The 20134-nt window shown below is 24.5% G+C and overlaps 1 protein-coding gene across 6 annotated transcripts in view; it reads left to right on the forward strand.

Moving 5' to 3' along the window:
• Window positions 1–20134, forward strand: part of LOC114126210 (tyrosine-protein kinase receptor-like) — a 339695-nt gene that overhangs the window by 259496 nt on the left and 60065 nt on the right. For all 6 annotated transcript variants that reach the window (XM_050208083.1, XM_027990101.2, XM_050208085.1 and 3 more), the window contains 5 exons: window positions 11320–11530; window positions 13628–13749; window positions 15911–16054; window positions 19226–19381; window positions 19516–19646. In XM_050208083.1, coding sequence (XP_050064040.1) covers window positions 11320–11530; window positions 13628–13749; window positions 15911–16054; window positions 19226–19381; window positions 19516–19646 — 764 coding nt within the window. The remainder of the gene's footprint in view (window positions 1–11319; window positions 11531–13627; window positions 13750–15910; window positions 16055–19225; window positions 19382–19515; window positions 19647–20134) is intronic.

Below are 20134 nucleotides of genomic sequence, written 5' to 3' on the forward strand. Positions count from 1 at the left end.
GATGGACCCTTACTCTGAAATATTATCTCTGACTAGGTATTCTAACTATGCTTTAGAAGTCCAATATTACAAATAAACATATTTTGCAAGAGAACTTTTGAACTAATGCAATTGGATGTCGAAGTCCTTAAGAAACCGACTGAGACAGACCCCCTTCAGAGATATTGTCTTGTTCAAAGTAGATACCAAATTGCTTTAATAGTGTTCATAGAACTATAGTATATTATAACATCATTATACAAATAGTAATTATTACCTATACGCTAATAATTATAGTCTGCATTTTACAAATGAACAAATTAAAAACTAAATAGCTACCTAGAAAAAATCTGCAATTATGGTTAAACCATTTTTTTTTATAAATTATATTTTATTCAGTTTTATATTTTTTTTTTAACTAGTAGCTGGGTCAGAAGTTTATCTATTATTTCAGCGCTCAAGTGCATGATATGACAGATATGCACAATCACTATTAATAAGTTTAGACATGACAACTAAAAATACACATTAAAAAAATATATATCCTAAACATGGTCTAGATTAATGTACGAATATTAATGTTGATGTTCGTATGAAAAGAAGTAAAGTGGTAGAAAATCATTTATTATTTAAAAATATATGAAATAAAATAAATATAGTAATTATTATTACTGTAGTAATATCAGCATAAAACACTAACTAGATGATACACTTTAGATATTACTATATAAAGTACACTATTCTATTAAAATAATAATATTATTAATGTGGGTAGGAACTTTAATTGTTTATTGAACGTTTGATAACAACATTTTATAGATTCACACCGAGTACACTGTGCAGCAATAATTCAGTGAATATTATCATCTTTTTTTTTTGTTATTTTAAAATGTATTGTATTAAATGCTATTAAAATTACAACCATTGCATTATTTTGCAAAATAAGTCGTTAAATCATTAAGATACTAAAAATGCAGTGACACGAATAACTAAAAATGTGCAAATACCCTTTGTTGCCACCCTTCAAATAAAATGGAAATAATAAATAAGTAATGCAAAAGTTTTCAAGATTTAATATAATACCCTTCCTAAAAATGCCATAAGAAAATTACCACAACAGTACGTATCTAAATTGCCTATCGAAAACGCCGTGTTATCTCAAATTAATTTTATCGAAATTATAAAAAAAATAAAAATAATATTTAGATGAATACAAAATAATCAATACGTAAAATGGAAATCATGTATTGCATTAAATTAATCAGTTTATATATGGAAAAACGTATGTTCTCATATTTTAGAAAACAATAGGTAAACTTTGTATTTCATATTTAAGCCATTTTTGTTGATTAAAGAATATTATTCAATAACTTTCAATGGGTTCGTAAATAATTTGAGAAATTACCGAAAAATGTTTGTATGCTTATACAATTGATAAGATAACATTTAATAGTGAATACTAGTGTTATATAAGTGGTTTTGGTCGCAAACTTGATTAAAACAAATACTTTAATGAATTCAACATTACTACATTATTATAATAGCGGTGGCAACCAACTCGTAAGAAAATATTGTTTGTCTTAAAATAATGATAATAAATAAAACCACATTGAGACAAACAAAACCTAAAACAAACATCTTTTTAGTTAATCATTTCACATTTCAGCCCACAGTGGTTGGCCTGTATACTATACACATTACACGCATGCCTATTATTCCTTAACGGGTCCTTGTATTATTTATCAACCGTTCAGCTGTAAATCATTTCTATCATGTGCTTTTATATTGTATTTAAGTTAATTGCACTACTATGTATTCCTCCAAAACACGCGTCTCAATACACCACTCCTACGATTTACGATTTTATTACAGCTTAATTTTGGCGCTTTGTATTTATTTTTGGCTTTTCTGCTATCTAGTTTTGTTTTATCCACCTCAATCTGTATATAGGTTAATCTATTATTTTCAACTTCCGCCAGACAGTTACCTTACGTTATATTTTATTTAATGTCTAGGTCAGTTGTAGCAGTAGATTTTTAATGATCATTATTCGTTTTTATTCTCTTCCGAATTACCAGAAACTATCTTTATAAATATAATAAACTACATAGAAATAAACTCCATTATAGCATCCCATTTTCTAACTTAAATTCACACACTGTTTGACTTTAATCTATCTTGGTACCTTTATATGAGAAATTATTTTTAGCTTACAATTCATTCTAAATATTTCCTTTAGTGTCAAACACGTAAAGTTTTTTTATTAGTTTTTTTCTAAAATAATATTATTTTTTTATTTTTAAAAATTATATCACAATACTTATAAATTGAATTAGGTATACTATAATAATTTATAATATCAGTAGATATTATGTTGGATATTAAAATATATTTTAATTTATGTAAAAATGTTTATTCATTTCAAAGTTAAATTTCATTTATAATTTAATTTTATACACAAATATAATAAAAATGATTTAAACTTTCTGATTATTTTTTGTGGTTCGCAAATATTAATAAGTACTTTATATTACAATAATTTTTACCAAAATATTTTTATTTTTCAACTTAATACTGTTTTCCTGGTTTCAATAATTTCCTTTATGATCTAAATAATTAAAAATGTATAGTTTTTTAATTTATGTATTGTATAAATGTATAACCTTCCATAGTAAAATATTGTTGTTGTTATTTTTTTCAATTTTTTTGTTTTAGAGTTAATTGCATAACAATTTTAACATTTCACAAAAGAAATATTTTATATTATTATATTACATGTCATACATTTTTACATATAATATCCCTTGTTTGATTTGCTAAAATGTTCTCAATTTTTACAATGAAAAAAGATGACGATGCAAAAATACATAGTATAATCATTGCGTTTGATAAGTTGTGTTATAAAATTAAAGTAAACCATTGTTGTCCGTTCTCTCTCTAACTAAATATTTATTATTTTTATCATTGTAATAATTGAAGAAATTAATGTTACATTATATATTTTCAGTTCATTTTAACAATTTCTATATGTATACTTATATCTAAGATTATTGTATAAAACTAAATATTTCTAGCATATTTAGACAAATAAAATCCTACTTTTTGTTTTACCGTTTTGAGATAAAACAAAAATAATATCCTATATACGTACTTGCATATTTTATTGGTTACTTATATTGATATCATATCATTATATTTAAACTCACTTATTTCAAACATGCTACATAACATACAATTATTTTTGATCCGGATTATTATGACCAATCAACTAATAATTGAACTTTAAATGTGGATGTCTAATAAAGCGAGTTAATAAAATATAATATTTATAACCATAAAAAAAAATAAGAAGACACAATACACAGTATTTGGTATTATAGTATTATATATATATATTCAATACTTAACTAAAAGTAACACAAAACCCGGCAATTATATCATGTTTTTATTATATAATTATAATACAAATTGTATGTTAACGATTTTATAAATGTTACTCATTTATGGTTTAATTATATTACTTTCCAAGTTATTGGCAACAGGTGGTAAATTAGTGACAAATTTGTCTTATTCGTGATTTCGGAAGCTAGAATTAACGAGGTAGGCGTTTTGTCACAATTAAATTCCTACCAATGGTTATAACTTAACACAAAATATATCCAATATTATGCAATGAACTACAGAGAATATACATTTTAGTTGATACTATTTTCAATTAGTACAACAAGTAAAATTAATAAGAATATAAAAACCCGTGAAAATTAATTTTTTACTATCCGTACACTACTTTACAATAATAGTGAATATTTAAAATTATAATAAATTATAAAATATTATGGAGTCATTTAAAAAGCTCTACTTGAAAAGTTTTTAATTTATTTTACATGGTTTATTAATAAAAATATACTTCTAAATAATCCATTTAGTAGGCTGTTGTAATCGATCTTTTATATGTCCCACTAATTAATTTAATAAAACATATAATTATAATAAAATTTACTGGATTAATATATAGTCACTTTTTTTTCTGTGAAATATTCATTTATAATTGGAATCCATATTATACCCATAATATATTTTTCAAAGAAGATCAGATTTTTACGGAATTTTTAATTTTTCCATTTTTGTCACGATGTCTACGTTTTAATATTTTTAATTAAAAACGGGTCGTTAAAAAGTCCAGTACGTTTTATGCATTATTTAAAATAACAATAATTGGTTAGTTTGCTTTACAAATTCAATCGCAAGATTTTTTGTAATTTACTTACTATAAATAAATAATTTTAATCTATAAATCCTCATAAATCTGTGTTATTAATTTATTATCTTAAATTATCAAGAGGAAAAACACCAGAAATAAGTTTTGAGAAATTCATAATATATTATATTTGTTACCTTTACCTTTTAATATATATATATATATATTTAAAATTGTCAGTTAATATTAAAAATATTATATTGCACGTAAGTTCAAACTAAAATCTAATTAACTCTCAATTGGGTATTATATTGTTATATTATATATTAACTTTATGGTAAAAAAATGTTCTATAAATTTTTGTAAATTTCAGTTGGAAGTTCATTTTATTAAATAATTTCAATGTTTAATCAATACATTCAACATTGTATACAAATTCCTCAAATTGAAGCATTGCAGTAGGTAATCTATGTGGTACGTGGAAACAGAATCAGTATTGTAATAGTATTGTATATATTATTTAAGTTTGAAAGTAATGATAAAATTTTAAATTCAAATTAAATAAGACCAACACAATTTGAAATGAAATAATTATTAATTATAATGCAGTTTTGTTGGTAAAGAATCGATAATTTACATAATTTTTTTTTCGATAAAAATTACCTTATGAAATAAATAAAATATATTTGCTGAAATAAAATCATAGTAACTAAAAAAAAAAATGTTATTAACAAATTATTATTTCAAAAGCCACTATACAATCTCTATGACTACATTTAATACACTTCATTCAATTGATTAGTCTGTTGTCAAGCGTTTTAAATTATTCGTAATTTACAATGGGTACTCAAAATATTTATCACACTGGGGTAATTCCTAGGGATTAAGTCACAGAGAATACAAACAATAAATACAAAATCATAGTTATTTCTGCTGTAATAATAAATATTCTAAACGAATCACTTAAGCGTAATTATCCCTTACGCACCTCACATGACATAGAATATAATATAACCATTATAATCATCAATGATTTAATAATGCTCTATAACAAAACAGAAAAATAAACTCAATAATATAGATTTTCCGCAGTTTAAATCTAATTTAATAATGCTCAATAATCTCTTGTATTTTATCATTATAAGTATCTATATAAAAATCATTGTGCTTGACGATAAAATGAAATTGAATTGATTCTATGTCGGATAAAGTCATACTCACAAAATAGTTCAGAGTTTAGGTAAAATTTATTAATAAAATAATACAAAGAATTTGTTATTTCTAAAACTACAAAATACTCAGTAATCAAATTTTATCCACGGAAGCCCACAAAGGGAAGCAGTTGGATATGGATTTTACATGGACCTGGTTATTTTAGAGATCCATTGAGATAAATTTATAATTTTTTAAATTGTATATGTATACTGATTTTATATTAAATACTATTTAAGATGTATGTATATATATTCAGTTATTTTAATATTTTAAACTGAGAGTTAGCCATTGATTAATTATAAAATATAATGTACAGGACTGCCGTATAGCTTATAATTGATTTACAATTATTAAATTTAATTACTTTAATTACCTAGTTGCTACACTAGATTTAATCAGCATTGTGATTAATACATCGTGTGATGTATACGAATATGCTGAAATCTGAATTGTTGAATACTTAAATTATTTTCATATTGCGTTTTTTGTTAACATTGAATAAAGCATAAATAAAGTGCTCTGAATGCAAAGAAAAATTAGAGAAAGAAAGCAAAGATCCTCGTTTTATTACATAATTACTTAAATCTACTTCAAAGATTAACGAGCTTTTTAATAATGATTTGTTTGTACCAGATACACAGACAATATGGAAATTTTCTTCGTTTTATTATGTATTGATCAAAGAAATTTTATCATACAAAAATATAAATATCATTAGGTGTAGAAAAATGAACCTCTTTAAGATTTAAAAAAAAATACTTACAAAATATATGAGATACAGCTACAGATTTAATTCCAATCAAAGCAAGTATCTATAAAGAATGCAAATAATAACAGTTTTTGCAGGTGCACAAGACGAATAAAAAATAAAAAACATTTTTTAATGAAACTTCATAATCTTTTTCAAAATTCTCTTCTGATAATTCTGAGCCGAAACCAGTATTTAAAGATGATATTATGATTAATTGATTTTATTATATTTTAATTTTGTAAAAACAAATGTAATACAACAATGATATTAATTAATATAACATAAACTAAGTAATGATTAAATTTGTACATTGTTTATTCAATTTTTATTATTAAGTTTATCAATAAATAATCTAGTAGTTTAAAAATGATAATATATTATATTATGTATAGTATACATAATTAAAAGATAATACAATACCAAATAATTTTTTATATTTTAAATTGTATTTTGAAAATATTTTTTTACTTATCAAATTTTAATTTATACTAGTTGAATAAACAAAATAACAGTAAGATTTTAAACGACTAGTCTAACCAGATGTATTTGGACGTTAAACTTAAGTATCAAAAACAGTAGATATTTAAATGTTTAAACATTTCATATCTTTTCAGATTTTTCAGTTGTGATTTATAAAGTTAATAGGTTAACGTACTTTTCAAAGTTGTTTTAATTATAATTTTTATAATTTAATAAATAAAATTATTTATCATCATAATACTATAAAATCACCAAAATTTCATAGGTTATTTAACAATCTGAAAAAAATTAATTACATTATTCAAAATATAAATAAGCTCATGTTTGGATGATTTTTTAATCACATAACCATCACTTAAAATTAATTATTACGAGTATGTTTCATTTAGTACAAAAATATGACAGTGGAATAAAAAACGATTATAGGTATTATGATAATTAATGATAGTCGATAGAATTATATTGAAAATAATATTTTTCTGGTAGGTATGTTTATATACATATATATATATATATATATATATATATTTAAATTTCTATACAAAAATGAAAAAACTAGTTTTAAAGTAAAGTTATCTGCGGTGTTTTGCAGCTACTAGGTTATTGAAAAACCATATTATTGAACCGACAAAAAACTGTATTCTTACATGTAATAATTCATAAAGTCAACTTTTGATATTTCTTAATATTTTTTGAAAAACTATTAACATAAAATTAAAAAATTAACGTTAAATAAATGTAAGGCAGTGTGTTGTTAAGAAAAACTAAGCAGTCTCTACGTCATTTTAATTTTCAAATACTAGCATTTACTTATTTTTGCTATTCACTGATATTTAAGTCACACGTCAATATTATCATTATTTTGTATTATTGTTAGTTTGTATGAAGACTCACGGTAGTTATTGTAATATAAACATAATAACTGTTATGTAAGTATAAAAATTTCACTCTGATTTGTTTGGCACACAACATACACAAACTCATTATAAATCATTACAATATTACATGTATTGACAAATATGCTGAACATAAAGCCTATAACAGTTTTTATCTCTTGTTGTAATAATACAATTGGTATTATTATTTATATCAAAGTAAGCGTACAATCCCTGACAGTAAAATCGTACAACTAAAACCATCAAACAGTTATATTATTATAGGTATGAGTAACTGTTACAAAGGCTTACATTGAATACGCTACATTGGAAAAGATATATGTGCCAATTATAAATTGTATGATATTACTTATTTGTACTAAGTATATCACCAATAACCGTAATACCGGTATAAAAACATTCTTAGAATTTTTGAAATGCAATTCCAATGATGTATTTAGGCATCTAATACCACAACGATCATAAATACAATAAAATAAAAAAATAATTATTTTACACCATTGTTATTTACCCATACATTTAGTAAATTTTAGTCAACTCACAACTTGCGATAGTATAATAATACTAATACTATTATATGAAAGTAAAATAATTTCATCATATTATATATTCGCGGTGGCAAGGCGAGTACGTATTAAATGGCAAATTTCGTCATTCAATTTGTCCAAATAGCTTTTATATACAATAGATTTAAACAAAAAATACGTCCTTATTGTAATGATAAACTTAGTCCATACGGCTACAAATTTGACTGAAATCGTAGAAACCACAAAAAAATTACATTTTTCGTTTGAAAAGTATATATATATATATATACAATACATAATATTAATCCCTATAAAACATAGTTAGATCGGTGTATTTCAACGAAACAGAGTCACTAGAGACTTAGTAGGGTAGAACTCAATAGATATTCGTAACCAAAATGACGCAATTCGTGTAGAGGCGAGTGCCCCAGCAGTGTTACCTGAATACTATATTTTCAACCCTGTCGTTATACGGCATGTGTGGTCTCGCGGACCACCAAAAATATCTCTGTGAGTACTAAATTATTCTTGGAACTAAATGCGTCTATCGTACCGATATCGCCTACCTATTAATTTCATTGGAAGTCGATTTCGCCAAAATTCGATCACCACAAGGACGAAACAAGATCCTTTGATGGAGTACCACAAACGTCCGCTGCACAACTGCCTGCAGCTTTATTTACCATCAACTTCGGCATTAAGACGTTGTATGCTTCCTTCCCGAGTAATCGTACACTCAAATTTGTGGTATACACATATTATACACTATATTAATGATTCTTCGGCAAATTCAACACAATCAAAACTCCACGATTATTACCACTCTTATTTCGGATAATCATATTTGTTTTACACTTTTTCATCTGTCGTCCAAATCGCGCCCATTATCAGTTGGCACGATTCACTTCAAGTTAATATCGTCACCATTTATCTTCAGTATGGTACAAATTTGTTGTCATATAATATGACCAGTGCCTGAAATTTCTTTTGTTTGCGTTTTGTTATTATATAGTTACTAGCTATGACGTATTCGACATCTGATTCAACATAAATAAATATAACCATCACAAATAGTCGAATTCAAAAATTAAAAATTTTCATACAATTTTATATATTAGATTTTTAATTCATTGTCAAATTTTTAGTGATTGTGCAGTTTTTGAATTTTTAGTTTTAACACATTATTTTCTGTTTCTTTAATAATACAATAATTTATTAATACCTAATCATTATATTATGAAAAAGATCCTATATGAAAAGTAATATTATAATTGAAATAACGTAAAACATACAATTAATTATAATCAATATTAGTAGTAGATAAAGCAATATTTGTTTATAGATAAATGTGAAGTAGGAATGAAATGTTAAAATTTATTCAGTTACGAAAAAAAAAAAAAAATGAAAATATTTAGATAAAAATATGTAATATTTATGTAATACGTTATTGACTTAATATTATTATGTGTGTAATTGGAAAATCTCTCCATTATTTATTTTACACTACAATAACAAAAATGATCACTTACAACGTACGCCACTGCCCACTACAACACTCACAAACTTAAAAAATCTTCTATATTTAATTCATTAAAAACGTCTTGTCGAAACCACTAAGGAACAATAGAAAACAAATAAACTTGAGTATTCATCATACATAAAAAGAAATGATTAAGATAAAAATACATAATTTATAAAAAAAAAATGCAAATGCATGTTATAACATTGCACGGTTAGTATATTTTTAGTGCATATGTATGAACATGATATGAAATTGATTTTTCCTATTATATCATTAATTTTAAACTCTGTATATTTAAATATTAAAATTACCCTCAAACTAGACATCATTTCAATAATCATCTCATATTTTTCTAATAAAATATAATAGTTTAAAATAAAATGTGTAAGTATAAAAAGTAAATTGTCTGAAATTCTCTTTGATTGTTTGTTTATAGAAACTTGACTTTCAGTTAAGAGAATGCTGATAAAGTTTATTACTTATTACTTTTTTTCTAATAATCAATGATTAACTATTACTCATTACTAAGACTGTGAATTTAGAGCACTAAAAAACCTTAAAAAATTCAATAAAATATGCACATAAAATGCAAAAAATGCAATATAAAATGCCAAAAACTATAGTATAAAATACACTTAAAAATATACTTTTTATTTCATTTTTATATTTATATTGATATTAAAGGGTATTATACATTAGTATATTACATTGTACATGCATAAAAATGTGTTCATTTAATAAAATTATAAAATGTTGTTTGAATTTGAACTGCAAATGAACATTTTTTTAAAGCTTTTAAAAAATTGTGTAAAACTAAAAAAAAATTTAAAGGTGTTAATTGGCGGAATTTGATTAAAAATAACGGAAATGAACTAAAAAAGAAAGACCTGAAAATTCTAAAAAATTAAAAATTTCAAAAAATGTAAAATAAAAATTTCTTAAATAGATTCTTTGTTACATAATATAAATTATGTACTTACAAAGCTACCTTTCTCAATCACCAAAAAAAATTCACTTACATACGAATTCATAGGCCTGCTCATTACTCAAAATATAGAATAAAATTACAGTAAAAATAAAAATTGAATTATAAAAATACTACTACTCTTCATTAAGAATAATTTTATAATTTAAAAACAATTGAGATTATATTATTGGCTCATATGTGTTTTTTTTTGGTGAAACAACTACTGTTATAAGTTATTAAAATATATTTATTGTACATTGACATTAATATGAGAAAAAAATATCATGGAAGAAATATTTGAACGTTCTTTGAATGTTATCGTTGAATATAACTAAATTATTATACATATTGACTATACCTATCTGTTAATGCTGTTACGAAAAATAAAACTGAAAATTCTATGTCATTATGTAAAAGAACCGATTTTTGTATAAGTATATCAATTCGTTAGGATATATTGTTTATGAAAATGTTCAAAATTAAACCGAAAAGCTATTGAAAATACTATGACTTAGGTCTGAAAACGTGTCAAAAATAGTAAATACGTCTTTTAAGACATTTATTGCGATGGCGGTTTGAAATGTCTGTACACCAAAAGTTTTATGACTTTGATGGTTTTATATTTTTCTAAACCAAAAAAGCTTTCAAAACGCATTTCCTCGAAAAATGGTTATCGGTTTTCCAAGTAATAACACAGTCCATGACTTTGAAAAAAAAAAAAAATTGTCACACCAGTGGAATTCGGTCATTATAATATTATTAATCGTTCTCTGTTTGTTCACAGGGAATTTCTTGTTCATTTACGGTCATAAAGATACACCACATATCTACATACGGAGCCCGTATTACACCACTGGCGTGTTTGACAACAACGGGTGTTCGCTGTCATTTCAAATGCACACCAACGTCAGTGTACCCAGTCAAGTGTCGATAATGTTAAAGACTGAGAATTATACATCATTAATTCAGGATAATGTCGAAAACAACTCTCCCGTGTAAGTATAAAACCACCCTTTAACGCTATACAACTATCATCAACGGAAAAATGGCGTCTTGACGACGTGTTGAGGATATTTATTTTTATAATGTACACATTATTTTTTTTTTGTGCCTAACAAAAAACACAAAATAATATTATTATTAGCAGCCATATGAAATATTAATATAACTCTAGGTTTATTAGAACAATTTTAAATATTTTCGGCTATTTTGACATCCATAGATGGTATTTTAAGTATTAAAACTACCTTTCATTTTTCGTGTTATATAACTAGAATTGGATACTATAATATGAATACAGTACATTTTCTTATTGAGAAAAGTGGGAGTAAGATATTTACCCAAAACATAGCTAAACGAGGCGTAATAATATACGATATACGAAGTGATTTACTAAGAGATTATAATATTAAACTGCTAATAAACATTGTGATTTTTTTAAATGTCATTGCAAACATGATTTCGATTTTTAACTTCCTTGTATAGGTACCAACATAAAAATCGACAATATCAATCGTGGTATTAAATATATTTTGCTAAACGTTATAGCAGTTTTTATAATGTGGATAATAATGGCATAAAAATTTAAGTATTCGCGTTAACTCAGAAGTATTTTTATATCAGAATAATATTATAGTAAGAATTGAAAACATTTTTTTTTCAATCTTATTTATATTTTTCATAAAATGCAAATAATAATAAAATTAGAACACTTGTCACATTTTCATGCTAACTGTGGAGATTCAGTGCTACTTCCTCAATATCCCATGTATTAAGTTAGTTATTTTAATAATAGATAATATTTTACGTTACTATTCTATATTATATATGATTAATATAATTTCAAAATATTCTGAACAGCTAATAAATATTTAAATAATAATTAATGGTACCACGTTTTTAATTTGAAAATATTGTTGAATGTAATAAATTGTGTTAAAGTCAAATACATTAATCAATCTTCCACATCAACCTAACCTAACTGCAAGTTTAACCGGTCGGGTTTTTAATATTATAAAGAATTTAAAGGCTATAACAGCTAAGAGTTTTTCAATGATTATAATATTTCAAGACTATGATATTTTATTATATTATAAAAAATTAGATAGAATAATCATCAATAATTAATGAGGAATTTTAGTGGGAGTTTATCCCTGTGTATAAACGTATGATTTTTCATGATTTACCTAACTATTATAAGTATTTATAATTAATTTATAATTTTTTTTCAAACTCTAACTATATTTACAACATAACAAAAGTTGTTATTATTGTGATGCACTTAAACGAGTAATTCACATATTGCAATATTCTATAAGGATAAATACCGTACGCAATTTGTTAAACGATTGAACAACAAAGTTTCACGAAGTTAATGTTCACAGAAATATCCATATAATCTATTAATAATTATATATTGTTAAATTTGTTTTCTTGTATTCACTTTACAGTTACGACATTTGTTCATATGAATTGTATATAGATAATATTATACATATTTTAAATTTCATACAAATTGGTTGTACTTGAGATACCTGAATGTGTTGTATCCTTTTTATATGCGTTTATAAAATAACAACATCCCAACTTTTATGTTAAGAAGTTCTAGTTTTATGTTAGTATAAATACTTCAAATACTACAATGAAATGATGTATCGCATCAAACATAAAATTAAGCCAATTATCTATGTTTTCACCTTTGTTTCCATTAATATTTAAATTTTAGAACGAGTTATGAATATATAAAATATAAATAAATAAGAACGAATAAAAATGCTTATAACTCGCTTAACAATAATTAAAAAAAACGTATTAATAGTTGATCAATAAAATTTACAATATTATTTATATAATTTGAATATTACAGGTACGTAATACAACGCATTTTAATACCATAGTTTGTTCATGAATAAGTCAACTTTTCTTTTTTTTTTTTTTACATCAGACATTTTACTACTACTGAATAACTTATACACTTAAGTACTTAAAAATATTTTTTTTTATTCATGAATTATTTCATATAATAACAATAACTTTATTTAAATGAATAATTTAAAATGTTGTGGACTTGATGATTGCTTATATTTTTATAGATATTGGGAAAAAAAGAAGGTATTATTGGGTCGACAGACAAGACAAGTTATTATTGAATTAAATATCAAGCCTGGATCACATGTTGCCATTGATGATATCAGACTAGAAGATTGCTTGCCAGGTAATTATAGAAACTATATTGCATTAAAATCAATAATAAATAAACATTAAATTAAAATACAAAAATAAAATAATATTATGTATAGCATCAATTTACTTTTTGTATGTACGTCAATTATTAATGAAAATGAAAATAAAATTTTCTTCTTATCACTGGAAAATAAAAATTATATCCTATAATTGATATTATAATAACAAATTAAAAATCTTGGAACTATTCCTGTAATATACTACATTATTAAATATAGATATATGTCATTGTATTTTTTTATAATAATGATATTAAACTTAAAATGTATATCAGCTTTGAGTGTACCACATTTTTGTTTTATCTTAAGTTCTACCATGTATCATAGTATATATATATATATATATATATATACATTTTTATATTTTTATTTATTTATAATAAATTAATTACTTTAATTTTTAATTAATTTCGAAGTAACTACGTACTGAAATCCCCACAAAGCGTAGTGTAGAAAAATGCACAAAAAAAGGTTAAACGGGCTATGCATTAAGAGTTAGACCATGAAAAGAGAATTGACGTAGAGTGAGCAGGCTAGGGAAAAATGATACCATGATAACAATAGTAATTGAAGAAGGGTGTTCTTCCGGGTCGATGGTAAATGTACCAGTAAGTAGACAATGCCTGAGATGAAATGGCTGTACGAAAAAGAAAGCAGTAGATTCAAAATCTAATAGGAGAGAATAAGCTGAACTCAGAGAGAGTTGGAGAGAAGTTTGTTTTAGGATAATGTCTTGAATATGAGGTAATAATATTATAAATTCACTAAAAAGGTCTCATAGCCCTAATGTCAAAAATTATCACCCCATAATTTCTGAATTAAAATTATGAGGTACTATTTATATGTTGATTTACTACTATAATATAACTGTGTTTAAACATTGTTTTATAATAGTTATCGGCACAACTTTTGTGCTGGAATACGTGTATGCTGTATGGCACTTATTGTTACCTATTTATTTTTGGTTATGAATATTGTTTGTTTTACTATTTTGGGTTGAATATATAATTAATATTAATACGGTCAATGAATATATTTCAATAAATATCTTATATTATATATTAGAACCATAATTTTACATTCGATCGAAAATTAAGACTTAGTAGTTATACCATGGTGTATTGTTGAACCATTGTACCAACCATGGATGGTTGCAATGTATACGTATAGTTTTCCAAATCACAAAATCGTTTTAAATTCATTAAACAAAAAGAGTACTTTATAAAGAATAACATATTTGAAATTTATTACACATTGTGGTTCACGAATTATTCACAAAATCACTCTTTAAAGCTTTTCGAGACATTTACAGGTTCATTGTTGTATTTAGTTTATTTAGATTATGAATATTAAAAATTTAATTTACAAAAAAAAAAAATCATCGTCAAGAAGTAATTATTACAAGTTACTTGAATTCAAATATAAAAATAATACTATGGACAAGAAAAAATTCCATTTAAAATAGTAAGATTCACACATTTGTGTAGGTAAATGATATTATTTGTTTTTATAAATACTTACAAAGTATTTGGATATTAACATTGCTTAGGTTTATTTAAGACGTTATTTATAGCCGATAATTTATGTGTTGTCTATTTATTTATTTTTTTTTACCAGAAAATTTACCTTTTGTAATCTCTGGTTTTTCAGTAGTACAACGACTGGGATATTTTATGCATGTACTACGTTTTGTTTTATCAGAAGAGACCGAAAAGTGTATTTGTTTAAAAACGTATTTTACTTTCTGCTCAATGACCGTTTATTTTTAACATTTTACTTTATTTTTCTTATTTGTTGTGACATAATAGAAGTTCATATACCAGTATATTTACAATTTAGGTATAAAATAAATACTGTTGACTGTTATTGTAAGCATTTCACGTATGATTAAAAAATATCCCACCAACTGTATATAATAAATTATTGATTCCAATATAACATAGCGTTTAAATGTATAATATGCTATGATAATAAAATAACAATGATGGAATAAAATAAAATAGTAATAACTTCCATTTTTACTTATTTATTTTGAATATAGGGATTTATAACTGTGTTTAACTCATTAAATATAGTTGAAAAATATCAAACTTTTGTTATCCATTTTAATTTTGCAAAATTTGTATTTTCTAGAATACTTTGCTGGCATAACTGATAATGGTTGTCCAACAGACTCACATTTTTTGTGTTCCGATAACATGACATGTATACCGTATCATCATGTATGTGACATTAGTCCAGATTGTCCCGACGAAACAGATGAAACCGAAAACTGTTGTAAGTATACATTATTTTATTTATTTTTTTTTTTTAACAAATATTGGCAATACTTTTTTGTATGCAAGCTTTTTTTTTTTAGAATCACATAACATGAAAACATGAAAATAGTATCTTCTAAATTGCACGAATATTGATTGATTTTAGATATAGGTACTCGGTGACGATAAATCAAAAACATCTACACTAAAAAAAAAAATAACTAAATAAAAACACTTGCTTTTATATAATATTATCAATAATAACGATGCAAAATGTTTCGAATAATAAATTGGCTTGATTTATGTTAGAAATATATCAATCTAATGTGTGACACAAATTAAATCATATTATTTTAGAATAACCATTTTACACTGTCTATTATACTTATTGAAATTTTAGACTATAGTGCCTGCATATTTTATATCAAAATGTACTATTAACAAATTAATTAATTTCCCTTAAATTAGTCATGTAAATTATTAACACCTCCGGCAAAATATTATGTACTTTAAATTATTATAGTTAAACTAGATTGTATTATGAAGCTTATTAACATATTGTGTATTTAATGTTTTCGTGTTTAAAAAGATGTTATAATTAATTTAATAATGCAGTAAATGATTGTATAAAGCTTAACGCATCTTTTATAAGGCAACACATTTTAACTTTTAATAAAAAATGGAATTTTATAACACCGATAAGTTTGATTAACATCGTTTATCCATTTACGAATTAGTGTACAGAATACTAATAAGACAACAATAAAGAGAAAAAAATTAGGTAATGTAAGGTACCTACTAGAAAAATTTTGTTTACCACACGAATACTAGAAATGAAATTAGTTGTTATTATACCAGCTTTATTAATAATCGTCCGAGCCAGAATATGTATAAAACTGAATGAAATAAATTACAATTGTGTTTAAAAATAAACAATTTCATGTATTTATAATATTTTTGTAATTTTGGTAATTCAGAAAAAATAGTTTTATATTCCAAAATATTTTCAACAATTAGTTGAGTAAATACAATTAATACTAGTTCCAAACCGAGTTCTAATACAATATTTTTATGGTTTATTAAACAAAACTTATAGAGTGTTGTACTTAATATTATTATCTAAATAATATTATATTTAGCTTTTGTACTTTTCAAAAATTTTTTGTATTTTTAAATATATTTTAAGTTATACGAGTACTTATACTTCAGTTACTTTTTTTAAATGTGACTATATGCTATTATGGATTGATATTTTTCAATAATTTATTATTAATAAAAAAAAAAGTTTATACAATTATTTCTGTATGGGTAAATATTGTTCAAAAATTTTGTTTCCGAGCTCTTAAAATATTAATGTCATATTATGATTTTTCACATTAACATTAATTTTTGAACAGATAAATGGAGTTTTTTTATCTGATTTATTTAATGACATTTTATAATAAACTATAAGTTTAAAATGATAACTATATAAATTGTACCTAGTTAAAATGGAGTAAGATGACATAATTGATTTTTAGTTATATTATAATATGTTTTATTTTAGGTACTCGATTTTAAATAATTACACAGTGGATCTGTGTATTTTCAGCTTTGTTTGTCAGTTCCAACTTCCGTTCTCTACATTACTACGCATTACTATTCCTATATTTTAATAAAAAAAAAAGAACAAACGCTTACTTTAATATTAAATGTTTTTTTTTGTGTAGGAAATATTATCTTAGTTTTATTATAATTAATTATTCTATGGTCTGTAGTATACTTTTTTTTGTTTTTTTTATGCCATAAATTAATTAACTAGGTATCTCGTTATAATTACCTTCATAATGTAGTAGCTTCGATTTAGTTATTCTCACTGTAATGTTTACACTTGCTTACAATTTTATTAATGTCAATTTCGACTACATAATTCGATAATATTTTTAGTGTATATTGTCATAAAATGTATTTAAGATAACATTTTAAATCCATAAAATATTTATTATAATATTATAGAAACTTCATACTGATCATGTGTTTAATATTTGTTTATCGTACATAACTTACAAGTAATTTACAATTTATCTAACTAAGTAGGTATCCATTATTTTAAAAAGCATTAGTTACCAGAACACCAAACAACGCATAAAACATCGGTTATTGCGATATCCAGATTTCATTCATCTGATCATCATTGTGTTTGTATATTTTTCGTAAATCTCATATACCTACTACACTTTTGTGTTGTATTGTGTTTTTATGGAAATAATGATTTTTTTTCAACGAAATAATAATTTTGATATCTGACATAAGTCACTAGCTATTGTCCGTCTTTAATTTTCATTTCAAATGGTATCGATGCAATGGATGAAAAACCGCATCTATCCTAGCCAACAGGCACGATAGAAATATTGATATGACTATTCAGAATGAAAAAAAAAGGTCCAACAGTATTTTTATTTCAATATTTGTGCGTTTTTGATCGCTACCGTAAAAGGCTAAATTAAATCCCACACAATATATAAGATTTTATTCCACGAAATTAACGAAATTAACAACGTCCCTCGAACATATTATATTATCTAGAATTTTCAATGCCCATTGTATGATCACCAGAAGCCATTAATTGACCGTGGACATTATTTACTATTGTGTACAATATGAGTTGTATCCCAAAACGATCTGATTGTACAATGGCAAAATAAGAACAAAACATCCATTATTTTGATAACTCCGAAACCGTCACGAGCTATTGTTATTAGTTAGTATGTGTTCAACTTGAATTTCAGGCCTCGTAAACATATTGGTAGTCTATGCATATAATAACGATTACATTTTCTAAATACAACAATATTATATTACATTTTAGATGAATTTCCAAAAAACACATCGATTTTTTGCTTGAAACAAAACCTCATCTATATAACGCTACGAGCTCTTTGGTTAATAACTGTATGAAAACAATTTACATAATATTATTATTTAAGCACAGCAAAATTTGGATTTAAACACGGTCGATTTGTAATCTTATAAACATATAATTTTCACTTGTTAAAAACAATGACTCGAGTTTTATGTCGTTGAATATTTGTTGAAAATAAACGACCATCGGTGTGTGAATATACACATTTAGAGTTTAAAATATAATTTATTATGTTATATTTATCATGTGGACCGATTCATTTTTAGTTGTATATTATTATCATTTCAGTTCTCGTACCCACCGAAGCTCGGTGTACGTTCGAGTCTGGATTCTGCGGATGGCGGAATGCGTCGGGCGAAATGTCTCTGACGTGGAAACTGTACAAAGGAGACCGACACAAATTTACCGGGCCGAAATGGGATAATACTTTCCGTAACCGAACTGGTAATACAATCCTCTTTGGAAGTCAAACGAAAACTAATATCAATAATATTTTTTTTACGCTTTTACTTCCGGTGTTTGAGAATTCTGTTTAGTTTTTTTTTCTTACATATTTTGTGTTTTGTTTCATTTCACAGGTACCTACGCTTACGTAGATATGTCGGGATCTTCGTATCTTGGAGCTACAGCGCGCATGGACAGTATACATTTCCACCCACCACCGACGTATTGTTCCGACACAGAGTCGAAATATTACAATTCTTGTTATGTGAGTATCCATTGCATTCCAATCACTATATATTATCGTAGTAGAAAATTGTTTTCTGTTCGGGGATTCATCGCTGACTAAAATACTCGGAATTTGCAATGAGATGCTGGATTTTAGGGTTTCAACCACAACATTAAAAAAAAACATTTTTTTTTTTTTAGATACCACTAAATTAAGAATATTTCAATTTCATAATATGATTTACTTATAATTTGTTCAATACATATATAAAATATTAATAGGCTATTATTTTTTATAATACAAGTATATCCTATCTTGAGAGTTGAAACTGATCTAGTTTAATATTACTAAACTGTAAAATATGTACAATGTATTTACGCTGTATTTATTTTATATATTTTTACAACTTTACAACTTAGATTTTATTTTATTTAAACATTCAACTGAAAATGTATATTTCATACTAACGCGACAACCTTACACTATACAGTGAAAAATACAGCGAAAGAGTAATATACTTTCGAAAA

The sequence above is a fragment of the Aphis gossypii genome, chromosome X (assembly GCF_020184175.1).
Source record: "Aphis gossypii isolate Hap1 chromosome X, ASM2018417v2, whole genome shotgun sequence".
In the NCBI taxonomy this organism is placed as follows: Eukaryota; Metazoa; Arthropoda; class Insecta; order Hemiptera; family Aphididae; genus Aphis; species Aphis gossypii.